Genomic DNA, 23,454 nt, shown 5'->3' with positions numbered 1-23,454 from the left:
ACAGACGGACAGACAGGCGAAAGTTTAGCCCCAAATGCTCGGTGGTTAATAGATGAGAGCTTGTGCCAAAGGTGCAATTAAAATTTAAAGCAGTTAATTAATTTAATGCAAAGTGCCGCCTAACGGTGGGTTTCGGTCTACAAAGCACAAGCGGCGCCAATCAACTCAAAAAGCAAAAAACTCGCTGCACAGTGGGGAAGTTCCCTCAGATTTCGCATATTTAATTAAAGACTAGCTTTTAGATGGAATAAGTAATTCATTTAGAACAGATTAGGAGCGCTATTAGAGTATGAATGTATTGTAATATTTGAGTGATTGGTTGAAGGCAAGGCAGGCTAAATTTAACAGTAATCTACCTTCTCTTGCAAAAATAAAATGCATGTATATGTTAAATTTATAGTTGACACTTTATCGTACAACTAAATTGTCTCTGTATTTTATTGGCTTGATCCACAGTAGTCTGCTGATAGTGGTTTCTTGATGTGTTAGCCAAGTTTTTATTAAGTTTGTCCAGTTTTGCCTTTGCGTCTTGCGCATAATTTATGTGTTTAATTATTTTTTCTTAGCTTTTTTCCGTAATTGCATAATGTCTGCGAAACTGTCTGAACGTTATTAATAGTTATGTTTATCGTGTATTTTTTTTATTTTTTTTTATAAAGTTTCAAGTAATTGGGCGTTGCTTAAAACTAAGCAACTAAACTTAGTAGATTTTCTTTCTTTTATATTTGGGCTTGAAAAAAAAGGGGTTTTTAAAAGTTGCACACATTTTCTAACTAAATGTCTATTCCTTTTCTAGTTCGACCTTCATCTTACAGCTATTTGTTCACAAAAAACATGAGTGGCTCAAATGTATTATCATCAACTTAATTTAACTTAATTACAAAACTCATCAAATAATTGAGACAATTACAAAAAAAGTAAAGACGCTAAGAAAACAAAACTCAAGCTTGGGAAGAGGAAATTTGACAGGCGACGATTTGCATTGCAACAGATGTTGTAAATGTGTCAGTTACTATTGTTGCAACTCCTTTACAAGTGGAGTGTACTTTTTTTTTTGGCAGCTTTTGTGAAGCCACCCAACAAAAGCCGAAAAATGCTTAATTTAATTACAACACTTGCGTTCCGTTGACTGCTGCGACGATTACCAAAGCCGCCGAGTGGCGAACACTTAGACGATTATTTTCCATTGCCACATGTGGAGGGAAATGTGTGGCAAGCACAGCGTCCGACAATTTGCTGTTTGTTATAAAAAATGTAAAAATAATCTAGCAACAAAATACGAACGCCCAAAAACATAAAGCGGCGAACTAATGACGGCTAATAGGAAATGGCTTAAAGCGGCGCTGGTGGGTTTTATATTTTTTGTACACTTCTATTTATTTTTCTATTTTACTTTTTGGTGGCGTGGCACCATAGATGCTTAGATATCAGACCCGGCAATTGCAATTGTCTTTTAATTTCCAAACCAACTGGCTGTTGGCTGTCAGAGCCGCAAAACGGCAAACGCACAATGCCCCAAGACCCCAAAAGAGCCCCAAAGTCTGTACTCGAAGTACCACATAGTCATAGTTCCAAGTTGCGTCAGAGGCTGGTGGCCGAACCCAACAGACGCCAACATGTAACTGCATTGAAATTGAATAGGAATTGGAATTGGAATTGAAAATATAAATTGGCGTAGTCGATGTGCCGGGCGATGACTGCTGGAAAACGCCATGCCATGCCATGCCGCACCATTCCATGCCACAAGTCATGTTCGGGGAGTGGGTCGGATAATTAATAAGCGCTCCCAATCCGTAATATGCTCATATGCCGTTGAGCAGTCCCAGTCCCGCCAGTTTCGCCTCGCCAGTCAGTGTCTAACATGCATAATTATATGAGCACTACGAGTCGAGTCCATGAGTCCATGAGTCTGGTACATCCACATAAGTGCACACACATTCGACCACTCGAGTGTTATGCAAACCCATCGCTAATTGTAATGAAGGGGCGTTGCAGAGAAGAGAAGGTTGCACTTCAAAAATGTTTGGCGTTGCGTGGCAAACTACAATTAAACGATCGAACGAACAAATAACAACCAACGAAATACTCAATGCAATTCTCAAACACTAAATATTAAATGAGTTGAAATGAGGCTTCGAGCGCTCTGCACCGACATTCTTATGCCTATGTCTTAAGATAGTATTATGCAAAATATTTCCAAATCTCAATGCAAAGAAATATATTTGCTGCCATCACATAAAACTACGACAACAAAGCAGATGTCATTAAAAATCGGCTTTTGATTTTTATTGCGACTTTTATTTGCAAATTCCCCCGGCTGGAATGCGAAAAGTTTACGATCCTCCGTTTATTGGCGAATTTTAGGCTATAGAGTTGGAGAAACTTCAAACATCAAACAGATATTTCACGAGCAGTGCTACAAAAATATGTACCTTAGCTAAATACCTTAAAGCAAAAGCCTGGCAACAGCAGCAAAATATCAAGTATACGTAATAGGAATAGGAATAGGAAAATACGGCGGAGGGCAGGAAGTGATTGTGCAAAAGAATGACGGAAAAAATCGATCAAACAAGTGCTAGCCACTCAAGAAACTAAAGAAAATAGTCAAGAACAAAAGCTGAAAATAACCCATACATACAGTTAAATGCGCTAAACAAACGTTTAGGCATTTGTCATGGCTCATCTGATTAATTTCCGTATTAAATCAAATCACTATGACTTTTCACAAATAGCAAACGTTCTGTGATTTATGAAACAGTTGCTGCCGCTGCCTGGATTTATGGCCAATTCGCCTGATAATTGCTGCGGTGTCTGCTGGAAATGGGGTTCGGTGGAAATGTCAACTGTTTATAAGGTAGGAAGATCGAAGATCTCCTGCTGGCTGGTGGGCAGCCAAGGTGCTGTGTTGGCTGTCTCTAATCACTCGACAAGCCCCAAAACCCTGCTGGTGCTGGCTAGTGTCCCAGCAGTCGACTCAAGTGGTGGGCAGCCTAATTGAGCCGCTCCGTCGCCCAGGCCAAGTGCGTTTTTCCGTCTGTCATGCCGCACAACGACGCTGCCACGATGATGATCAACCCAATTGCCATGGCGAGTAATAAAACTTGAGGAATCAGCAATGCGTGGCAGCAGCGCGGAGATGGTGCTTTGCGCCCACGACGCAGATGATGATGATGATGTGGCGTTGATTGCGACTTTGGGAGACAGTGGTCGGATTCGCTGAAACTGGTGCCCAAAATCTGCAATTGAAGTTGGTAGGGAGATTAAATGATCGGAACATCACTGCTTGGAATCACTGGTTGCAAATCAGCATTTAATCATACTATATACCCGTACAATACTGAGTCCAGTGATAGTAAGAGATGAGCCCACTGTTCCACGCCTTCTGCCAAGCAATCCATATCAGCCACTAGGCGCAGCTCGAGAAGATACAACTTCGGCGCAGTGACAGACAGACGCCTCGTTCGAGTGACAAGGAAGCACTTGTGGCTCAGTCTGTATTGTGTAGTGGGTATAGTGGGTATAGTGAATTGAGATTTGCATGTGTGTCGCCGAAGTTGGAAACTGTGCATTGGAAACTCTTTTATTGTTCGGCTGAGTGTTTTCCAGGCCGTGTGTTTTCCAAGAGGCCAGATCTCCGAGTTAATTGAGCAATAAGACTCTGAAATCATAAAGCCAATCGCGATGCTCGAATGGATGACGGTGGCCGACATTGAGCTTAGTTTTTCTTTTGCTGATTTTGGTTTTTTTGAGTGACAGTCAGCCGACGTTTGGATTGTTCGGTTTCAATTTCGTGGTTGACAATGGATTTTGCTATATAATTACACGATCTTCAATGTGACTTCTCCACCACTTCCCATGCTTTGATGTTCGCCACGCTCCACAGGCAAGTCGGCCGAAAGGAAAAACCAAACCAAACCAAACAAAACAAATAAATAAAATAAAATGGGAGGAAAAGTGCATGGCGATTATGCAAGCCATGGAATTATGAGCTATGCTTCCTGGGCCCCTCTCTGTTAATTAGCTATTAAATAATGGAATGGCCCAGCCAAGAGCCGTGTCATGTGAATGTGGGCCAATTTTCATGCTTCATTTGCAATGATTTTGCCATTAGTGTCTGACCAACATTTCCGACCGCCGACCAAACTCCATCGCTGCCAGTCTGCCTGCATGCAATCAGCAGAGTTATGTTTCTTTCGGTTTTTGTCTTTACCAGCTACCACCTCTACCAGCTCACCTCTTTTACTTTTTCTTAGCCGGCCGAGAACAACGGAAAATACAGAAAATAAAGACAACCCAGTTGCCTGGTTTTTGCTGCCCCTCTATTGCCACATACATTTGTTTGATCAATAGTTATAGCTAAAGGTATAGTTAAAGCAAAAGCAATAGAAAAAGCCGGCCGACAAAACGGCTGCGAGGCAAATTTATGTTTATTGCATGTGAAAGTATTTTGCCAATCAATTGAGTTGCCGCCGCTCGAGAAACATTCTCGTGCAGTGAAAGCTTTTCACTTCACCCGGTTGACAAACGAATCCACCAACAATGGTGCACTTGGAAAATAAACAACGCTATTCATAGGTATTACGTATTACCTATAACTGAAGAAAGTTTGATTGTTTTAAGAAATATGTGTTGCATATTGCAAGCATCAACAATTTCATATACAAATACTGTCTGCTACTCTCCAAGCCGAAATATTTCTGAGTTAACGCTTAAGTTTTCGGTGTAGTTCCCGTTCCTTTTCCAGAGCAGATGTTGGAAAAGGGGGAAAACAGAAATAAATAGACAAAATGAAGAGAAAAACTACTTTTACTTGGCCCGGCCATCTGCGGCCTGTTCTAGTTTCGCAGTCGGATCAGATCAGACCATTGACTTGGCTTGGCTTGGCTGGCGTTGAATAGTCATGGCCTGGGCCAAGCATACACAGCATGATGATTGTCACAAATTGCTGCATCGATTGGTGTTGCAGCTACACATGTTGCTGGTTGCAGCAGGCTACATGTTGCTGGCGTGCAAGCAGCGGCTGCATTAAGCTGCACTTTTGTTACAGTTTTTTCCACGGGTCGCCGCCGGCCAGCCGTGCAGTGCAATTCATCAATCATAATTTGTATGTCATTCACTAATCGTTCGCACTGCTCCCGAACTCCTTGGCCAGCGATCAGCGATTGCCCCACCATGATGATCAATTCAATTTACTTAAAGTAACGCAATGCCATGCCATGCCGTGCCGTGCCATGTTTTCTCCCGAGTAATTATCGATCGATCCCACTGGGGCCCTTGCGCAAAGCCCCCTGATAATGACTTGTGGCGATGTAAGCTGATCTTGGCTTTCAGCCTGGCTGAAAGTGCAGCCCATCGCACTTGATCATCGCAATCCGAAACAACAATGATTCATGGGATTTTCGATTTTCTCGTCTCGTGCGTGTTTATCATCGACTATTGGTAAAAAGACGGTTGTTGAGTGTAATAATTAAAGGCTTGGGAAAAGTCTTATGTTAATTAATAATACAAATGTGTACAAATTCAATAAGAGCTCTTCAAATGATTGCATTTTCATATTCATTTGCTATTTATTGTTTATGGAATTACATATTGGTTGGGAATTCAAGCTATCAGGCTGAGACCAAAATAGATTAATGGCTAACCTTGAAAATGAAGTAATGGAAAACCAAATTTATGGTTATTTCATGTCGTGAGTCTTTTGTCAATGAATTGTTTTAAAAATTCTACGAAATGTTGAAACCAATCAAATCATTGAAATAATATCTTTAGAATAATATCAGTAGCTTGGAAATATATAAGAATATAACTTTCAGTAAGCACCTCACAAAATATTTCGTGAATTAATGAATACCCATTATCTTCCTACAGAATGAAGGCTTCGAACCTGCAACGCATGGCATCAGCAAAACGGACGGAAGCTGCATCAGCCACCACAGTGAGAGCAACGGGAACAGGAACGGGAACGGAATCGTCGGCCACCATCTCGGTGGAGTCCTGCGCACCACTGACCTGGCCAGCGGGGCCATGGAATGCCTGCCGATGAGCAGTGCCGCCCATCACCCACATCTGATGGCGGGTGCGTCGGCGGTTGGAGCCGTTTCCGCCTCTCCCACGGCGACCGTGGTGGTGGGGGCCACGTATCCGCACCACCTGCACCACCACCACCTGAGCCACCACACGCCGTATAGCAACAGCTACGGGAGCCACCACATACACAGCGAGCAGACCAAGTCGCTGCAGGAGCTGCAGCACGAGGTTGGTGCCCTGCTCGAGTTCAGGGACCTGGTCATAGAAACGTTTCCCGACCTCAAGCACAAGATGGCCTCCATGTCCGCCACGCCCTCGACGCCCACATCTTCGGTGGGTGCCATCGGTGGCAGTCACTCGGTGGGTGGCGGCAGCTCCTCGCTAGCCACCAGGTGAGTTAAAGTTCCAAAGTGGCGTAATATTTACGCCAGAGAAGAGCATGTGTGATCCACAAATGGTTGCGTATCTTTGCAGCAGACGTGAGTGGGAGCCGGGCATACGAATGAAGCGAAAACTGTCGCACAAAGAACCGTCCACGTCGTCAGCGGCAGCTGCTCCTTCCTCCGGAGCCGAGGCGTCGTCCTCGTCGCTGACGCGCAGCCGTAGCAACTCGCACAGCGGCAAGAAAGAGCCAAAGAGCGGAGAGAACAACAACGGAAGCGTTGTGCAAGACTCCGGCTTCTCAACGGAGACCAGTTCCTCCAAGGAGGGCCACAGTGCCTCCTCCACCAACGGTGCTATGACGGTAAGGCACAAAACTCTTTAGAATTGGACTAAATCGAACGGGATTACTAATTTTTCCCTTGATTACATAGGTGGCCATAGCAGCGAATCGCCTGAGCTGCGCGGAATCGGACGATGAGCTGCTCAACCTGCTGGACGTCATTCACCGCAAATCCAATCGATTACGCGAGGAAGTGGAGCACTTGCAGAGCTACGAGCGCCAACAGGGAGATGCCCAAAAGACAGGAGGCGAAGGCCAGGGTGCTAGCAAGGAGGGCATGACAGCGCAGCAGTTCCGAGAGCAGGTGGAGCGACTAAATCGCGAGGACATCAAACAGCTGCGCAAGGAGCGCGACCGTCTGCTGGACAAGCTGGCCGAAATGGAGGCGGAAACGCTGACCGGGCGCATTAAGGCGGCCAAGATGAGCGACCAGGTGGAGGAGTTGGTAGGAGTGAAGAAAGATCTCGAGGAGCAGCTGAAACTGGCGATGGCCCAAAAGCTAGAGTTGAGCTCGCGGGTGCAGCAGTTGCAGCAGCAGCAAAGCAAAAGCTCTTCCAGGTGAGTAAATCCTACTGATTTGTGTTATACCTCTATAACTAATCATATTGTTCAATTTTAGCGCCAGTCAGTCGGATTACTCCAGTCAACGCAACTTTCTATCCTCAGCCACCACTGTGCTCTCCAATGGCAGTCGCCCTAGCAGCAACATCATTAGCAACAACACATTCCAGCCGGTCGTCCTCGATCAGCCAGCGCAGGAAGCATTCCATCAAAGCCCAGGCAGTGATACTCCATTGAGAACATTGAAACAGCAACAGCAATCTTTGGGACATCTTGATGGCATCGTGAGCACGCCCGGATCGCGCAACTCCAAATGCCGCCTGGCCGACTCCAAGCGATTCGCGGCCATTCTATTGGAAACAAATGTTTTGGAGCTGCAGCGCCACTTGCTCACCCTAACCGTGCAGAACCAGGTGCTGGCCCAGAAGCTGGAATCGTCCAGCAAGTCCAAGACGCTGCTGGCCAAGCGGCTGGACAAAAACAGCGAAGAGATCGAGGATCTGCGCTACCAGCTGACGGAGAAGAGCATCGAACTTGAGGGCACCAAGGCGCAATTGCGACTGGTGGAGTCCCGTCTGCAGGCGAGCAACAGCACCACCAACTCGTATCTCCATTCCTCGCAGCATGACTACGAGACCAATCGCTCCTCGGCTTCCACCACGCTAATGCTGAGTCGTCGTGGAGTTTCCGATTCGGTGGACTCCACATCGTCGGCTATGCCTGCCCCGCCAGTCACACAGATCAGTACGCCCAGCATGAAGGCCATGGTGCCGCTGGCCATGGATGAGCTGCAGCAGCACAGTAGCAGCACGGAGTCGGCGCACGAGCACGAGAATCCAGCGCTTCAAACACCCAACAGCACCATCTCCCCCCTCAGCAAGACGATGATAAATGCAAGTCCCTGTCCGGTGGGAAGCAGTACGCCCAGTAATATAGCCGCCCGTGTGATGAGCATCAGTGTGGGCGGAGTGAGTCCGTTTGAGGCCATGACTCCTCCGCCGCGCCAGAATGCGTTCCGAAAGTTTGGAAGTGCCAGCAAGCCCAGCAAGATTCCGCTCCCGGGCAGCAAGGCGGCGGCCTATTTTTCGGGCAAACCGCCAACGGGAAGACCTTCGACGGCGGGTCGATCTCCCCCATCGGCGCACAACTCTAGTAGCACCTCGTATGGCAGTAAATCCTCGCTGAGCAGAAGCACGGGAAATTTGCAAAGCCTGCGAAGAGCAGACACGTCCGCCTCCAACCACTCGCTGAGTACGAACACGAGCCGGAGTTCCACTTCCTCTTCGATTCCGCTGGCCACCACACCTTACTCATCCGGCTCGACTGGCAATCGCAGCCAGCCAACAGCCGCAACGACTCCGTCCCCGCGTGTGCTCCAGAACTCGCCGCTGCCCAAGCTGAAGCGGGATACGATCAGCTCCAGGGTGCGTCATCTGGACTCCCTGTCACGTGCCCAGCAGTCGCCGGAGGGCCTGAAGGGAACCACCACCACCACCACCACCAACTCCACCTCCATTACCGCTCAGCTGAGCTCGACGCTGCGCAAAGATCTCCAGCTGAGTGGAAACGGGACCGGAGCTCCCTATCATCAGCACCACCAGAACCACAGACGCAGTGGTCACTCGCCGGCATCCAACTCCTCTGGCAGCGGCGTGTCCAGGCGTTACAGTAGTGCCTCGACTGGGGGTTCCGGTGGTCGAGCCATCGGCCGGGATCAGGGTGAGGCCACCACGCCCACATCCAGCTATGGCGGCGACAGTGATAGTGGCAAGGTACGCACTCTCAAATCAACATTTTTGGGTTGGTTCAAGTGAATTATTATAATACTACTGATAATACCGATACATACATTTATATATACATATGAATATCTACTGATTACCGTTTAATATGCCTTCGATAACATTTACGAAACAACAAAGAACCACAAGAATCATCATCTTCGTTACAGTTTATGAAATCAAATCAAAACGAATCCAAACAAGAACAGAAATCAGCAGCTTACGAACCCGATATTAACAGCTTACGTTAATATTCATTGTTACGTGCATATATATTTATTTAAACATACAATTAACCCACGGCATATATACTCTACAAACATATATACTACAGTTACATGCATATATTCGAAATCCAAAAATCAGAAACAAAAATGGAGCAAGTTAGCGTCTCGTGCCTAAGAAAGGGAATTTGTTTACTGCCCTCGTTGTTTGTCTTATTATTTGTCAAATGCGAACTCCAAATCTAACACTATTCAACAAGAAATAGATAATTCAACAATGATTGTGTTTCCAATAGGACTATTTCCTATGTTATTTAAGAATATCTGCTCCACTTACGTGGGCAAATAAGTTGATTTTTGTAGTAATTATAATATCAACGGTAACCAATATCGTTGTAATTTTTATTTTGTTATTTTTTTTGTAATCCAAAACATTTCTAAGCTATTTCTTGCCATAGCAACGTCAGCTTTACGAAGATGGCATTCCTCCAGAGTAAAATAAATCCCAAGTCCTTGACAAATCAATTCTTCAGTCCCAGAAAGGTCAACACGGCTCACTAGTCTCAACAGTATGTTCGATTTCTCGCACCCTAGAATACAGTTTCAAGACCCTGCTGCTTTTGCTTTGGGTTTGGGTCGTTGACTCAACACTTGGCTAGTGAAAGGTGCATCCTATCAAACTCTCACTGCCTATCGATGCCTTCGCCTTAGGTGCTCAGTAGCCGGCTTAATTAACCAGCAATTTCACATGCAACTGCAGCCACAACAACAGCAGCAATGTTTCCTCTATATAGCTACGTATATACAAAGAAAATGAATCAAAAGTCAAATGCATGTACAATATCATTTCATTTACTCATATGTTATGCAAATCACGATTATGTCGTTGTATTAATTGCTTAATTTAAAGGCTTATTTATTAATTTGTGTATGAAGCAGACGGGCCTATGCGTATACGCTATAACATAAAAATATAAAACGGATTATATAGAATATGACAGACTTTTCTATTTATTTCTTAAACTTAAAAAGGAAAACAAACATTTCTCTTGTATTACAATAACAGAAAGACTTGCCCTAAGTTAGACAGCCGCTTGCCAGTAAACATATCATTCTAAGAACCTGCAAGGAGTTAGCTTTTATCGTATGGCTTGATTGTGTTTGAGTAATAGACCTTTTCATCGTCATGCGGTCGATAGCTCATCCGAAGATCCAACTAACAACACACTCATACTCATCCACATTTACACCAGGGCAAAAACACCATCGACACCATCGACACCATCGACAGCATCGAGTGCTTTGTTTTGGCTTTGTTTGTGCATTACAAACCACCCAAGAAAGAATCCCATTAGATGATCACACTTGAAATAATTTGTATCTAATGCTGCAATTTCTTTTTACTTTTACTTTTTCTTTCTGCGCCTTTCTACCCTGTTTGTATGTCTACTCCAAAAACAAAACAAAAATTTATACTGTCTGTTGTTGTCATAACTCACATATATACTCGTATTTTGTATATCCGATAAACTGACCGAACCAAAAATATCCCCGCAAAAACATCTAAAATATGTATGTACATAAAAATATGTCCATCCAACCAACCAACAAACCAACAAACCAACCAACCCAAAATCCCAAAAACCACCAACAATCCAAAATGTAACTAAAAACATTGTGAAAACAGAAACAAGCCACTTATCCTAACAAACGCCAGGCTACACTGAGAAAATAAGCATCGGAGTTGGTATGGATAGCAGAAGTTAACCATATTCGTGGACTATTCGAGGTGGTGTACTGATTGACTGATTGATTGACGTGTTGGTGGTGAATACATAAATTTCGACTGCACCTTAAACCTGAAATGCTAAACATGTAAAGAGAGTGCGACTGGAGTTTTTGGTATCGGACAGCCACAGATAAGACCGATGGCCGGCCAAACGAAAAGGAGCAGCGCCCTCGCCCAGTCATCCTCCTCAGCTCAAATCAGCTCAGCTCAGATCAGCTCAGCCCCAAAATCCAGCTCAGATCTCAATATCGATCTCGAGCCCTCTGTTGTAAATCGTTTGTCTGTTTTGTTTTTGGCCAGAAAAGCAAAGACAATGAAGTAGACACTTTGCCGCCAATCGTTATACGCGTAAGTCTCTTTTGTTGTATCTCACCTAGTAGGTTAAGTTCTACCATTTCTCAAATCCAAACCAATCCACAAATCCCAACACCGCCAACCCCACGGCTTTCTTTTGCTTTACCCCACACTGAGTTACACCAGCAATGGTTTTTTTTTTATTTCAATGTAGTTCGTTGTAGATCTAGCCTACCAAGACTATCTAGACTTAGACCCTCACCCTTTCTACAATAGCAAACGGGCAGTGCGCACAAAAAACAAACACGATCTTTTGAAATTGCCAAGTAAGGTAAACGAAATGAGTGACTTACCCGCTGTACATAAACTGATTAATTGGTTGATTGATTGATTGATCGCCCACTGTGCTAACCCAAACTATATATACTTATTGTGCCAGAGGTTGAGGGATCTAACCGCCGTCCAAGAGATCAATTCTCCCGCCACATGCTAACCCCAAAAACTTAAATATTATATTACCATTCTTTTCTTTTTTCGTTAATGTGCCTAAGCAGCCGTCTCAAACCCTTTCTTACTTCTGTTTGCGTTCTAATGTCCATTACCTGATTGCCTGATTGTACCAAAGAATTGATATTCTATTCTGTTTTTCTGTGCTCTCCCCCAAATTCCCCCACAAAACGATGCTTAGAATTTGGCCAACACCGTTGAAGAGCCAAATTTCCGCCTCAATAACCACAATTGGCAACTATGGCAAACGAGCAGCAGCAGCCAGGGAAATGCTCAAATGCAGCGATATCTGCCCCATGAGCTGCACGATGTGTCCGAGGAGACGGCCTACGATTCGTACTACACCGAGTATACCACGCCCGATTCCATGGACGGTGCCAAGTCCAATCTCCTGGTCACTTTCGACTACGGCTACAGTGACTCGATCGAGGCCAGAGCTTATTCTGCAGCTCCGGACGATGATGATCGGGGCGAAGGCGCTGATCCCGAATATGGTGATGGGTGTGCGGACGAGGTGGATGCCATCTGGTTTGGTACTCCGCCCAGGGACACGAAGGACGAGAAACTGTTTGAGGTGCATCATGTGCAGCACAAGCTGCTGGATGACAGCCGGCAGTCCTTGATTTCCTACGACGTTGATGATTTTGAGCAGGAGTTATCGGAACCAGAGCCGGGTGAAGAGATTTTCTATGACAGCATTGAGTGTGGTTAAGAGATGCTAGGTGCAGGCGTTTAACTATCAACCATCATATCTAAACTAGTCCTTATTTTCCAACCCTCTTTTACACGTTGTTTTATTGTAACTATCGAAAGAAAATGGATAAATTGATTAATATGTGTATGTAGCTGTAGTATAGTGTTACGTGACGTGTATAATGTGGATTTAAATATACATTTGGTTTAACTATCCAACGGCCCTGCAATGATCGATTGTAACTGAAATCAATTGTGACTGAATTGTATTGAATTGTATCGTAATGTTTGTTTTCTCCATTAACCAAACCATTCAGGGCTTTAGTCTATACGTAAATGGTTTCTTCGACTATTTATTAGTAGCGTACAATGTGTATGCCTTACCCACTACTTTGCATGTAAAATATTATTTAAGTTGGTGTGCATCTTTGTAAGAGTCGTAAGTTAGTTATCCTGCACCATTGCCTATTTACTCAAAACTACATTTAATTGACTAGGACTCGTACTAGGACCCGTACGGCTAAGTAGTTTAGTTGTTAATCAAATTTAGTTAACACATCGCATCTAATGTATGTATGTACAGTTTGGTATACTATCTTATTATGTATGTATTCTATTTAAGTCGAAAGGCAATTGTAATAGGCTCTATCTATCATGTTATCACGAAACTGCGTTTACTACATTTATAAAACCAACAGACATAGAAGTGTGGGAAACCAACATTAATGATTCATATTAAAGCTAATAATAAAATATATTCAAAAGGCAGCAGATGTAGACATGTATCCATTTAAACAGCAAATGTAATTGATAAACACATAAATGAAAAAAAAACACTAAAATAAAAACTATAAAAAATACACTCCCCAATGAGTTTTTATTGAATGTGTTGGATTGTTTCGGTAAGTTCTGCGGCTATTTACATTTTGATTTTCTAAATTAAAATTCAACAAATAATACATACTTTTCCCTGACACACTTGCTATCAATATGTACATATATCAATCAATATCAATCCAAGTTAACCCCCAGCCTGCTGGGCGGCTTTTCAATGGCCGCCAAGTGGCAGAAATTGAAGTTAATTGATATTCAAATTTTGTAAATGCAGTGCAAATTTCCAAACCGCCTTTTTCACTCGAAACGTGACCAAGTGGCATTTTTTCAAATTTCGCATAATTGAATAAGAGCGCCAAAGAGTTCGGAGAAAGGCATACTCGTATTGGGCTCTCATGTAAGCACCGCTCTCTTCTTGGTGCCCCACTGGAGGAGCACTTGGTACTCGAGACTGGGGCTCAGGCTCAACCAGTTGGCTATGTGCGCTCCGTGTCGGTAGAACACACAAATCCGGAACGGGTTTCGCCTGCGTTCGTTTGGCTTGGGACTAATAAACCGATTTCGAGAACCTGCTGCCGATTAGTTGACTTCCCCTCAAAACCCAAAACGCCTCCATAAATGTGGGATTCCTCAGATATGCGCTTATCACAGCACCGCTGAATTCTGATAACGGCAGCATGGATTTCGAGGAGATTCTGGCCAAGTGCGGCAACAGCAGTCGTTATCAGTTCGTACTGCTGGCGCTCTATGGCTACCTGATGGTCGTCGTATCGATGCACTATTTCTCGCAAAACGTCATCAGTTTTGTGCCCGACCACTGGTGCCATCACGAGCAGCTGGAGAATCGCACTTTCGCTGAAATCGAGCAGATATATTCGCAGTTCGAGAAGCCCTCGTGCACGCGACTGGAGAAGATTGATGAGCATGGGCAGAACCACACGCTCAGTGCGGAGCGCTGCAATCGGTGGATCTATAAGTACGACTTTGGGTATAAAAGTATGAATACAGAGGTGAGTGAGCATTCCCTAGAATGAAAATAATCTTAGACTAGAAAATGTTCCTTGTTTTAGAAAAACTATGTTAGTTTTGATTGTGCCTATGTTTTAGCTAAACTGGGTCTGCGATGAGGCATACAAAGCACGAGTGGGTCAGTCGCTGTTCTTTGTGGGCTCGGTGTGCGGAACTCTGGCTTTTGGCCTGCTTGGCGATCGAATTGGGCGCATAAAGGCCTTGATTTTGGCCAACTGGTGTGGCTTCTTGGGCGATTTCTCAACCATATTCGCCGAAGGCCTAACTTCGTTCTCGGTCAGCCGTTTCATATCCGGATTGGCGGCCGATGCCAACTCCTATCTCATGTATATACTGAGTAAGTAATTGCATTGTGTGGATATTAAGTGACTACTTAGATTAATTCGTGCTTTTCGGACAGTTCTCGAATACGTTTCACCCTCTCTGAGGAATGTGGGCCTGAATACAGTTTTGGGCAGTTTTTACTGTCTTGGTCTGATCGGAGCCTGCTGGCTAGCTGTTTGGGTGGGCCACTGGCGCCTCTTCCTGGCCTGCTCCTCGGTTCCCCTGCTGCTGGTTACTCTGTTCTACTTCCTCGTCCAGGAGAGCGCACAGTGGCTGGTCACGCGAAACGATGTCGATGGAGCCATTCGGCGGCTGGAGCGCGTGGCCAAGATCAATCGCCGCCAGGTGGCCGACGAGGACTTTAGGGAGTTTCGCAGCTACTGTGAGCAGCACTATCGCAAGGACAACGACAAGGAGGAGCACGCCAAGCTGCTGGACATGCTGAAAACGCCACGCATGCGCAGCACAGCATTCAAGCTGCTTCTCATTTTGTAAGTTCTTAAGGTTTCCCACTGTTAAGTTTATTGAATTACTTTCCTTGTGTTCGTAGCATAATCATCGTTCCCTGCTACAACACCATCGCTCGCAATGTGGAGGGCCTGGGCATTTCGCCCTTCATCATGTTTTCCCTGAACGCGCTGACCCTGCCGCCCTCGGGTTATCTACAGGGTCTGCTCCAGGATCGGATGGGCCGCAAGGCCACCGCCGTTGGGTGGATGGCTATAACGGGAATATTTGCGGTCGCCGCTGGACTGGTGATATCGCAAGGAAGCAATCGAAATGTGGTGCTGCTGGTGGGTCTAACTATGGCGGCCAGATTTGGAGTCTCCATTGCCGACGGTGCCAGTTCGCAGTTCTCCACGGAACTAATCCCCACCAGCGTGCGGGGAAGGGGCGTGGCAGTGGTGCATGTGGCCGGATTCGCCGCCTCCTTCCTCTCTCCGTATATCCTTCACCTGGGCACCTACTTCAGGCCAGCTCCCTCGATTATTTTGGGCCTACTCTTCCTGTGCGGAGCATATGTATGCCTGCTGCTGCCAGAGACGCGCGATAAGAAGCTGCCAATGTCCTTGGCCGAAGGAGAGGAGTTCGGACGTGGAGAGGGCATATTTGATTTTCTTCGTCAAATGCTCACGAGGGAAGGCAGTAAGCCAGAGGTTGAAATGGGTCCCACGATTGTGGAGGAGGACACTCTGATCAATAAGCCTCAATAGTTTAGCAGTAAGTGCTGTTGTTGTATAAAATATAAGTAATACAAAAATAAATCTTTGCTTAATTTGCATAGCCGCTTAACATTCTTATCACTCTAAACTACGAAATGCCTCACGCTTTGCATAACCCGATATGCAGTCGAAAATTATAGAGATTTTATAGTATTTGAATGTATTTCTCAGATCTAAATGGGTGCTGGAATGCGCTGAATAGTCACTCCACTTTGTTAGCACCAAACAAACTGACAGCATAAATTAGCAGCAACATAGTTGTATATTTTGAATAGAGGACTGGCGATTACAGCGATGATATGGGAGCAACAAAGACGCTTATCAGCCACAATAATTAAATCACAACTTATAAGTTACGATCGAATCGGGCCTTTCAGCTCGCCCAGTCAACTGGGAGACTGACCGACTGGCAGACTGGCAGACTTATCAGCTGCGGAGAGGGAGCAGCGACAGTCGATTCAACTATTTAACTCCAATATCAATATCAGTTTACCGCAGCCGCTTTCACAACGCGCTCTTAACTATTCGATGGAGGCGTTCGCAGAGTAGAGCACAGCAGAGCTGAGCGGACCGGACCACCAGCGCTGGCTACTGCCAGTGGCAGTACGTGCGTGGCAGCGGAAGAGAGCGGACCGCCGAGCACAGATACTTTTGGACGGCACCAGGCACCCACGTAGAGGTGCAGCTGCGGACATGGCCATGGACTTTGAGGAGATACTGGTCAAGTGCGGCGACTCCCACCGCTACCAGTACATGCTGTTGGCGCTCTACGGACTGCTGATGTTCATCGTCTCCCGCCACTACTTCGCTCAAAACGTCATTGGGTTTGTGCCCGATCACTGGTGCTATCACGAGCAGCTGGAGAATCGGAGCTATGCCGAAATAGCTGCAATTTACGCCCCATTCAAGAGGCCCTCGTGCACGCGACTGGCGTCGATCAACCAGGATGGCAGCAATGCCACTGCCAGCGATGAGCCCTGCAGTCGATGGATTTACCACTACGACCATGGATTCGTAGGCATGAACGCTGATGTAAGTCCCTGCTCGGGCGCCACTGAGGTGCATTACATTTGACAGCATTTCTGTTGTTTACAGCTGAATTGGGTTTGCGACGATGCGTACAAGGCACGAGTGGGTCAGTCGCTGTTCTTTGTGGGCTCCATGTGTGGCACCCTGCTGTTTGGGCTACTTGGCGACAGGATCGGACGCGTCAGGGCTGTAGTTTTGGCCAATTGGTGTGGCTTTATGGGCGACTCGGCCACCGTTTTCGCAGAGAGCCTGGTGACTTTCTCGGCCAGCCGGTTTGTGTCTGGATTGGCTGCTGAGGCAAACTCCTACCTCATGTTTATTCTGGGTATGTTATCTTTATACAGCATTATACAGCTGGGACTTATCTAGTCTTAACTTCCCTTCCAATTATAACAGTTTTGGAGTACGTTTCACCGACGATGCGAAGTGTGGGCTTGAACTTGACAATGTCTATTTTCTACTGTCTGGGCTTGATATGTGCCTCTTGGCAGGCCGTCTGGTTGGGTAGTTGGCGGTCCTACATGGTCTGGACAGCACTGCCCCAGCTGCTGGTCACCGGGTTCTACTTTCTGATCCAGGAGAGCGCCCAGTGGCTGGTCACGCGCCACGACCTCGATGGAGCTGAGCTGAGGCTGCGCCGTGTGGCCAAGTTCAATCGGCGCGATGTCAGCGAAGCGGACTATGAGCTATTCCGTCAGCATTGCAAGACGAAGCAGTCCGAGGCCAGGAGCCAGATGTCCTTGCAGAAGCAGGCACGTCTCGTTGACGCACTCAAGCTGCCACGCCTGCGCCTCAGACTGATCTACGTATTGGTTGTCTTGTAAGTCAATTTGTATAGTTACATTTTATAAACTTAATTTATATACGAGTATATAATTCTTCCAGCTCGATAGTGACGCTTTGCTATAACACGATGTCGCGCAATGTGGAAGGTCTCAGCATATCGCCGTTCGTCATGTTCATCCTCTTCGCCCTGACCCTGCCTCCATCAGGCATCTTCCAGACCCAAGTCCAGAAGCACTTCGGTCGCAAGTTCACCGCGGTGGTCAGCATGACGGCGACTGGATTGATGACCGCCGCCACGGGGATTCTGTTGACCTTCTGGACGCAGCCCAGCGCCACGGTAATGGTGTGTCTCCTGCTGATGTGCCGGTTCGGGATCTCCGTGACCACAGGCTCCACCATGCAGATATCGACCGAGCTGGTGCCCACCTGTGTGAGATCCAGTGGTCTGGCAGTGGTTCATGTCACCGGAGCAGCCTTGTCCTTCATCTCGCCCTTCATCCTCCACTTGGACACTTATTTCCGGGCAGCATCCTCGATCGTTACCTGCCTTCTGCTGCTACTCAGTGCCTGGATTTGCCTGCTCCTGTCGGAGACGAGGAACAAAAAGCTGCCTTTGACCCTGGCGGAGGGCGAAGAGTTCGGCAGGGGCGAACGCATGTTCGACTTTGTAAGAGGTTTTAAAAAGGAAGAACAACACAATCTCAGCGCTGGCACCAATGAGAAACTAATGGGGGATAAGCTTACTTACTAAGTAGGTGCTTAATGTAATGCCCGGATTTGTTACTGTCTTAGGCTAGTCGCTTATTGCATTTAACTGTGTTCAAATTAATTTATATTGAGCAAAGTGTTATATAATGTGTAATGTTAATTAAGTTCTTGCAAAATACTAATCGTGTTTGTTTGTGATCTTTATAATCAAGCTTACGAACACTTTATGCCATTCAACTTCATAAGCTGAACATTTATTGTCTTCTTTATCTATACTTGCAGACTATTTCTTAAAAGCATTATAAGCATAAATCTGAGTGGTGTATTAAGTACAAGATAATAATAATTATGGCCAGCTGACAATAAGAATGGAAAGAAGACTGCCTAATAATTATTGTTGTCGGTGGTTTGGATAAGAAGATGTAGTCATAGTTTAGTTTTGTTTAGCTTGTGGATGATAAAATATATGTATGAATGCAAACATAAAACACGTATTTCTATCTATAATATAGATATATAGATATATATAGATCTATAAAATACAGACATAAATAAATTTCCCACAATGCGAGGGTATATTAAAGTATTCATGCTGGCGAGTCTGTGCTGCCATTCTCGCATTTATCTAAGTGCACTTCTGACCTCATGTATATTACACTGGGGGAAGATCGGCGATTCGTTTTTTTGGTTTTATTAAGAGTCCACTGAACTTGTTGTTCTGTGTTTGCTTCGTATTTCGGAGGTCACGCAGAGTGTTTATCTAGTCCAGAGAGGCTTTCCTCCCCGTGAGACGCCGGCGTTTGTTTAGATTGGAGTGAATGAGTGAATGTGAATTCACTTAAATAATAAAGCGTCTGCGTTTGAGCAGCCCGCCATATACTGGCGATAGGCCGCCCCAAAACAATCTTATCGCCGGTGGAGGTAGACTCAATGTGCGAATCCGGCCACCTAGCACTCTTTTCCCTCGCCTCGCCTCGATTCTCGGTTAGAATCGGAACGGTTGCGCCTCGGTTCGGATTGGCGGGGTTTAGTCTTAATAGAATCTCAGCGAGAGCACGTCATGGATTTCGACCAGATCTTGGAGAAGTGCGGCAATGCGGGTCGCTATCAGTACCTCATGATACTGCTGCTCGGCTACATAGCCTTCACGACCACCGTGCACTATTACTCGCAGAACATCATTGGGTTTGTGCCACAACACTGGTGTCATCATGCGGCACTCGAGAATCGCAGTTTCGAGGAGATTGCCGCCATATATGCCCCATTTGGCAAGGAGGCCTCCTGCACGCGACTGGACAAGATTGAGGGCAACGTGGTTACGGTGAGTAATGAGACCTGCCAGCGTTGGATATACAACTATGACTTTGGATTCAGGAGCATGAATGCAGAGGTGAGTTTATCCAGATAGGAGGAAAATTTCCCAACTAAAAGCAGTATCTTTGATCGACCAGCTGAACTGGGTGTGTAATGATGCCTACAAGGCGAGGATCGGACAATCTCTATTCTTCCTGGGCTCCCTGGTGGGCACCTTCACCTTCGGCGTCCTGGGCGACCGGATTGGCAGAGTGAGAGCCGTGATCCTGGCCAATCAGTGTGGATTTGTGGGCGACTTTCTCACCACCTACGCCTCCAACTTGGTGCAGTTCGCCATCTTTCGGTGCATTTCTGGGCTCGCCGCCACAGCAAATTATTATCTGATGTTTATTCTGGGTAAGCACGGCGAGATATCGCCGAGAAGGAGTGTAGATCATGGGAAAGCTGGTGAATACATACATACATATGTACAATTCAGAGTCAACAACAGTGCCTACTCCTTATTACTTCCCGGACTTCCAGCAGTACGCATTAGATAAGGCTCACCAGATGGTGCCAAAAGGAGGGCTTTTCTTTGCATGCACTATTTCATAATAATGAATTATTATCTGATACCAGGCATTGTCTCTTTGTTAACTCGCGCATTCCAGTTCATTCCAAGTAATACCCGCCTTTTCAGAAAAACGTCGCAAGCAATCTTATAATAATCCTTTTCATAAATGCCCTTTCTAGTTCTGGAGTACTTGGCGCCCAAACTGAGGAATATGGCCATTAGTGGCACCCTGGGCATTTGCTTTTGTCTGGGAGCTCTGGTGGCTCCCTGGCTTTCTGTGCTGGCTGGCAACTGGCGGATCTACCTGACCTGCTCGGCTCTGCTGCAGTTGGTGGTGGCCCTGTTCTACTTTGTGGTGCAGGAGAGCGCTCAGTGGCTAATCACACGGACCAATGTGGAGGGGGCCATTGCCAGGCTGAAGCACATTGCCCACTTCAATGGCATGGAGGTGAAGGCAGCTGACTTTGAAGCCTTTAGGAGGAACTGCATCGTCAAGAGGAAGCTTTCCAACCAACCGGAACAAACGGCGGGAATTTTCGATTTATTGCGGACTCCGAATCTGCGGAAGATATCGCTGCTGGTGGTTTTCACTTTGTACGTAATGTTTATAATTAATTATTTTACTCATTTAACATATGTTTTCATAGCATGCTTACTTCGCTGAGCTTCAATACCATCTCTAGAAACGTGGAGGGCCTGGGCCTTTCACCCTTTGTGGTCTTCTCGCTGTTTGCGGTGGTCGTTCCGCCCTCCGGATTTATCCAGGGACTCCTGCAGAGCCGGGTTGGCCGCAAAGCCACTGCCTTTCTGGCCATGCTCTGCACCGGACTCCTTTCCTGCGCTTTGGGCGTGGCCCTCTCCACGGAGGGCGCACAACAGAACGTGACCTTGCTGCTGGCCTTCGCCCTGCCCATGCGGCTGGGCATCTCCATGTGCTACACGGTCACCTCGCAGTTCGCCTCCGAGCTGCTGCCCACTTGTGTGCGCTCGCGCGGAATCGCTGCAGTGCATCTGGCTGCGGCGGGCGCCTCCTTCGTGTCCCCCTACCTGATTCATCTGGGCACTAAGCTGGCGGCTGCTCCGTCCCTCATCCTGGCGCTGCTTCTGCTCACCGCATCCGGATGCACTCTCATGCTGCCGGAAACGAACAATAGGTAAGAGTCAAGCTATTTGAAACGATGGATGGTGGCGTGTTGAAATGTCGTTTCCCCTTTTATTCTCCACAGACAATTGCCCATCACATTGGCTGATGGAGAGGCGTTTGGGAAGGGCGAGTCCATGCTGTCATTTGACTGTTGGCGTCGCCACGATGACGATGTGTCCAAAGAAACCATCGAGGAAGTGAGGCTGCACCAGCTCAAGGGACAAGGAAAATCCGAAACGGATGCGGAAGTGTAGAGTGTAGAGTGAAGCCCAATCAAAGTATTTCCCCACAGACTTTAATAGCCAGCCCCAAAGGGTATTAGCCAAAGAAGTGGACACGGTAGTTGCGAAAATTGTCAGTAGATGTGAAGTTTGCTTTATTTTATTGATTCACTGCTGTTCACAATTTATACCACTAGTTTAACTTAGCAACTTGTATTGAGCCAATTTCTTGAGTTCATCAGCTTGCTGGAATCGTGTGTGTCGGTATTGTTGCCTTTGTATTAAGTACTTACTTGTAAGTAAAGGGGTCATAAGTATCTTGTATTTTGTAAATGGTTATGTAAACTCTTGTAATTTGTAACGCTTAAATGCCATAAACATAACGGCTACAATTTGATCGCTTCAACCTGCCCCGATTGCCATGGAAAATCTTACAAACTCTACTCTACTATAGCGCATTGCAAAACTGACCGATCAAAGGTCCGTTCCCTTAAATCTATGTGTAAAGTCCAACGCAGACGTGGCGAGAAGTGATTTAGGGCCCCTGTCGCAGGTTGCCAGATAATAACATTCGAAACTAGAACGGTTCTCTACCAACTCATTAGCTTATTTAGCAAAGAAATAACTAGACTAACAGTTTCACCTCAACTGAGCCTATAGAGTTCAATGTAAAATCATATACGCGGGCTCAAAATATTGTTCTCAGGGCAGTACAGGGATATGGATATACATACAATCAGTGGATTTTTGCTCTTAGGAAGGCAACCGCAGCGTTTTTCATACACTCTGCTTTAGCTATGTATATTTGTGTATCTTATGTGTGTATTTGCTAAAAAAGTTTTCTACATTAACGCAACTTGTGTATCTTTTGGGGGGGAAAGGGCTCTGGGCCCTCTAACCCTAATCAAACATATCCTTTTTCGGGGTTAATATTCAAAATGTATCCTTAGGTTTTTCTATGAGCAATTCTGGCGAACGCTAACAAATACAATGGGTACATAAATACTTCTGATATCAATATCTGTAACATTAATCTGTGTAATTTGCCTGGCATCCAAGGGGACGCGTCGGAATCGTCAAAAACGTTCTATAGAAATCACCTAACACTAGGGTTTCCCGTTCTGTGCGAACTGGGACTAATAACAAATACGCTCCTCGTCGACTAATAATCGATAATCGGCTAATACTACGGAATGCGACCGGAGTGCTCACTGCTTGTAAAGGTGTTATAAGTAACGTATCTCAGAGATGTATATGTATAAAGTAGATAGGTGTGACGTCGGCATCGCATCCATAAACATGTATAATCAACACTAGTTCACAATAGTTCAGTTGAATCCGAAATTCCGAAATGCACGTACACAGTAAAAAGGTAAAAAGATCTCTCATAGTTCTCCAGCGACCTGAGACTGAGTACGGAGTGTACTCGAGTATCCTATATACGACTATATAGCACCATCTCAGTGAGTAAGTGGATAGGTCAGGATCGGGGGCGGATTGTTAAAACACAACCTGCACTCCTTCAGCGATCCTGGGGTAAGTGATATTCTTGATTTAGGTGGTAAGTACATATACGAGTATAGTAAGTAGTAGAAAAATATACATGTAGTAAACATTGAAACTTTGGAGACCTTAGAGGGAATAAACTATAGCTACGGGTGTGTGTGTATGTATATTAGGTGTGGGTGA

At 45.8% G+C, this 23,454-nt stretch overlaps 4 protein-coding genes across 10 annotated transcripts in view; all 4 read left to right on the top strand.

Moving 5' to 3' along the window:
• The window catches only part of LOC122622283 (mucin-4), a 59,012-nt gene extending 46,260 nt beyond the window's left edge, over window positions 1-12,752 (top strand). For 3 of the 7 annotated variants that reach the window (XM_043800618.1, XM_043800620.1, XM_043800621.1), the window contains 5 exons: window positions 5,869-6,419; window positions 6,502-6,772; window positions 6,843-7,309; window positions 7,371-9,084; window positions 12,089-12,752. In XM_043800618.1, coding sequence (XP_043656553.1) covers window positions 5,869-6,419; window positions 6,502-6,772; window positions 6,843-7,309; window positions 7,371-9,084; window positions 12,089-12,619 — 3,534 coding nt within the window. In that variant the 3' untranslated portion in view covers window positions 12,620-12,752. Of the gene's footprint in view, window positions 1-5,688; window positions 5,813-5,868; window positions 6,420-6,501; window positions 6,773-6,842; window positions 7,310-7,370; window positions 9,085-11,004; window positions 11,452-12,088 lie in introns of those variants that run through there. The other 4 variants (XM_043800624.1, XM_043800619.1, XM_043800623.1 and 1 more) reach the window with 4 other exon arrangements.
• Window positions 12,753-13,925: 1,173 nt separating this feature from the next.
• On the top strand, window positions 13,926-16,205 carry LOC122620903 (organic cation transporter protein). Its single transcript, XM_043798580.1, has 5 exons — window positions 13,926-14,444; window positions 14,542-14,800; window positions 14,864-15,278; window positions 15,338-16,008; window positions 16,182-16,205. Exons 1-4 carry the CDS (start codon window positions 14,112-14,114, stop codon window positions 15,999-16,001), a joined length of 1,671 nt encoding a protein of 556 aa, XP_043654515.1. The 5' UTR covers window positions 13,926-14,111; the 3' UTR covers window positions 16,002-16,008; window positions 16,182-16,205.
• A 426-nt stretch (window positions 16,206-16,631) lies between these two features.
• LOC122620776 (solute carrier family 22 member 13) lies at window positions 16,632-19,010 on the top strand. Its single transcript, XM_043798390.1, has 4 exons — window positions 16,632-17,042; window positions 17,106-17,364; window positions 17,436-17,859; window positions 17,925-19,010. The coding sequence occupies exons 1-4, from the start codon at window positions 16,704-16,706 to the stop codon at window positions 18,574-18,576; spliced, it is 1,674 nt and encodes a 557-aa protein (XP_043654325.1). The 5' UTR covers window positions 16,632-16,703; the 3' UTR covers window positions 18,577-19,010.
• A 535-nt stretch (window positions 19,011-19,545) lies between these two features.
• LOC122620507 (organic cation transporter protein) lies at window positions 19,546-22,625 on the top strand. Its single transcript, XM_043797999.1, has 5 exons — window positions 19,546-19,923; window positions 19,985-20,243; window positions 20,580-20,994; window positions 21,048-21,554; window positions 21,627-22,625. Exons 1-5 carry the CDS (start codon window positions 19,594-19,596, stop codon window positions 21,796-21,798), a joined length of 1,683 nt encoding a protein of 560 aa, XP_043653934.1. The 5' UTR covers window positions 19,546-19,593; the 3' UTR covers window positions 21,799-22,625.
• The last annotated feature ends 829 nt before the right edge of the window (window positions 22,626-23,454 follow it).

This window comes from Drosophila teissieri, chromosome 3R, assembly GCF_016746235.2.
Source record: "Drosophila teissieri strain GT53w chromosome 3R, Prin_Dtei_1.1, whole genome shotgun sequence".
Classification (NCBI taxonomy): domain Eukaryota; kingdom Metazoa; phylum Arthropoda; class Insecta; order Diptera; family Drosophilidae; genus Drosophila; species Drosophila teissieri.
This window is presented reverse-complemented; position numbering and strand designations above follow the sequence as displayed.

Coding starts and splice junctions, on each gene's coding strand:
- LOC122620903 (XM_043798580.1), top strand. CDS start 14,112: ATGGATTTCGAGGAGATTCTGGCCAAGTGCGGCAACAGCAGTCGTTAT. Junction 14,801..14,863: donor CTATCTCATGTATATACTGA/GTAAGTAATTGC, acceptor CTTTTCGGACAG/TTCTCGAATACGTTTCACCC. Junction 15,279..15,337: donor TTCAAGCTGCTTCTCATTTT/GTAAGTTCTTAA, acceptor TTGTGTTCGTAG/CATAATCATCGTTCCCTGCT.
- LOC122620776 (XM_043798390.1), top strand. CDS start 16,704: ATGGCCATGGACTTTGAGGAGATACTGGTCAAGTGCGGCGACTCCCAC. Junction 17,043..17,105: donor TCGTAGGCATGAACGCTGAT/GTAAGTCCCTGC, acceptor TGTTGTTTACAG/CTGAATTGGGTTTGCGACGA. Junction 17,365..17,435: donor CTACCTCATGTTTATTCTGG/GTATGTTATCTT, acceptor CAATTATAACAG/TTTTGGAGTACGTTTCACCG.
- LOC122620507 (XM_043797999.1), top strand. CDS start 19,594: ATGGATTTCGACCAGATCTTGGAGAAGTGCGGCAATGCGGGTCGCTAT. Junction 19,924..19,984: donor TCAGGAGCATGAATGCAGAG/GTGAGTTTATCC, acceptor TTGATCGACCAG/CTGAACTGGGTGTGTAATGA. Junction 20,244..20,579: donor TTATCTGATGTTTATTCTGG/GTAAGCACGGCG, acceptor TGCCCTTTCTAG/TTCTGGAGTACTTGGCGCCC.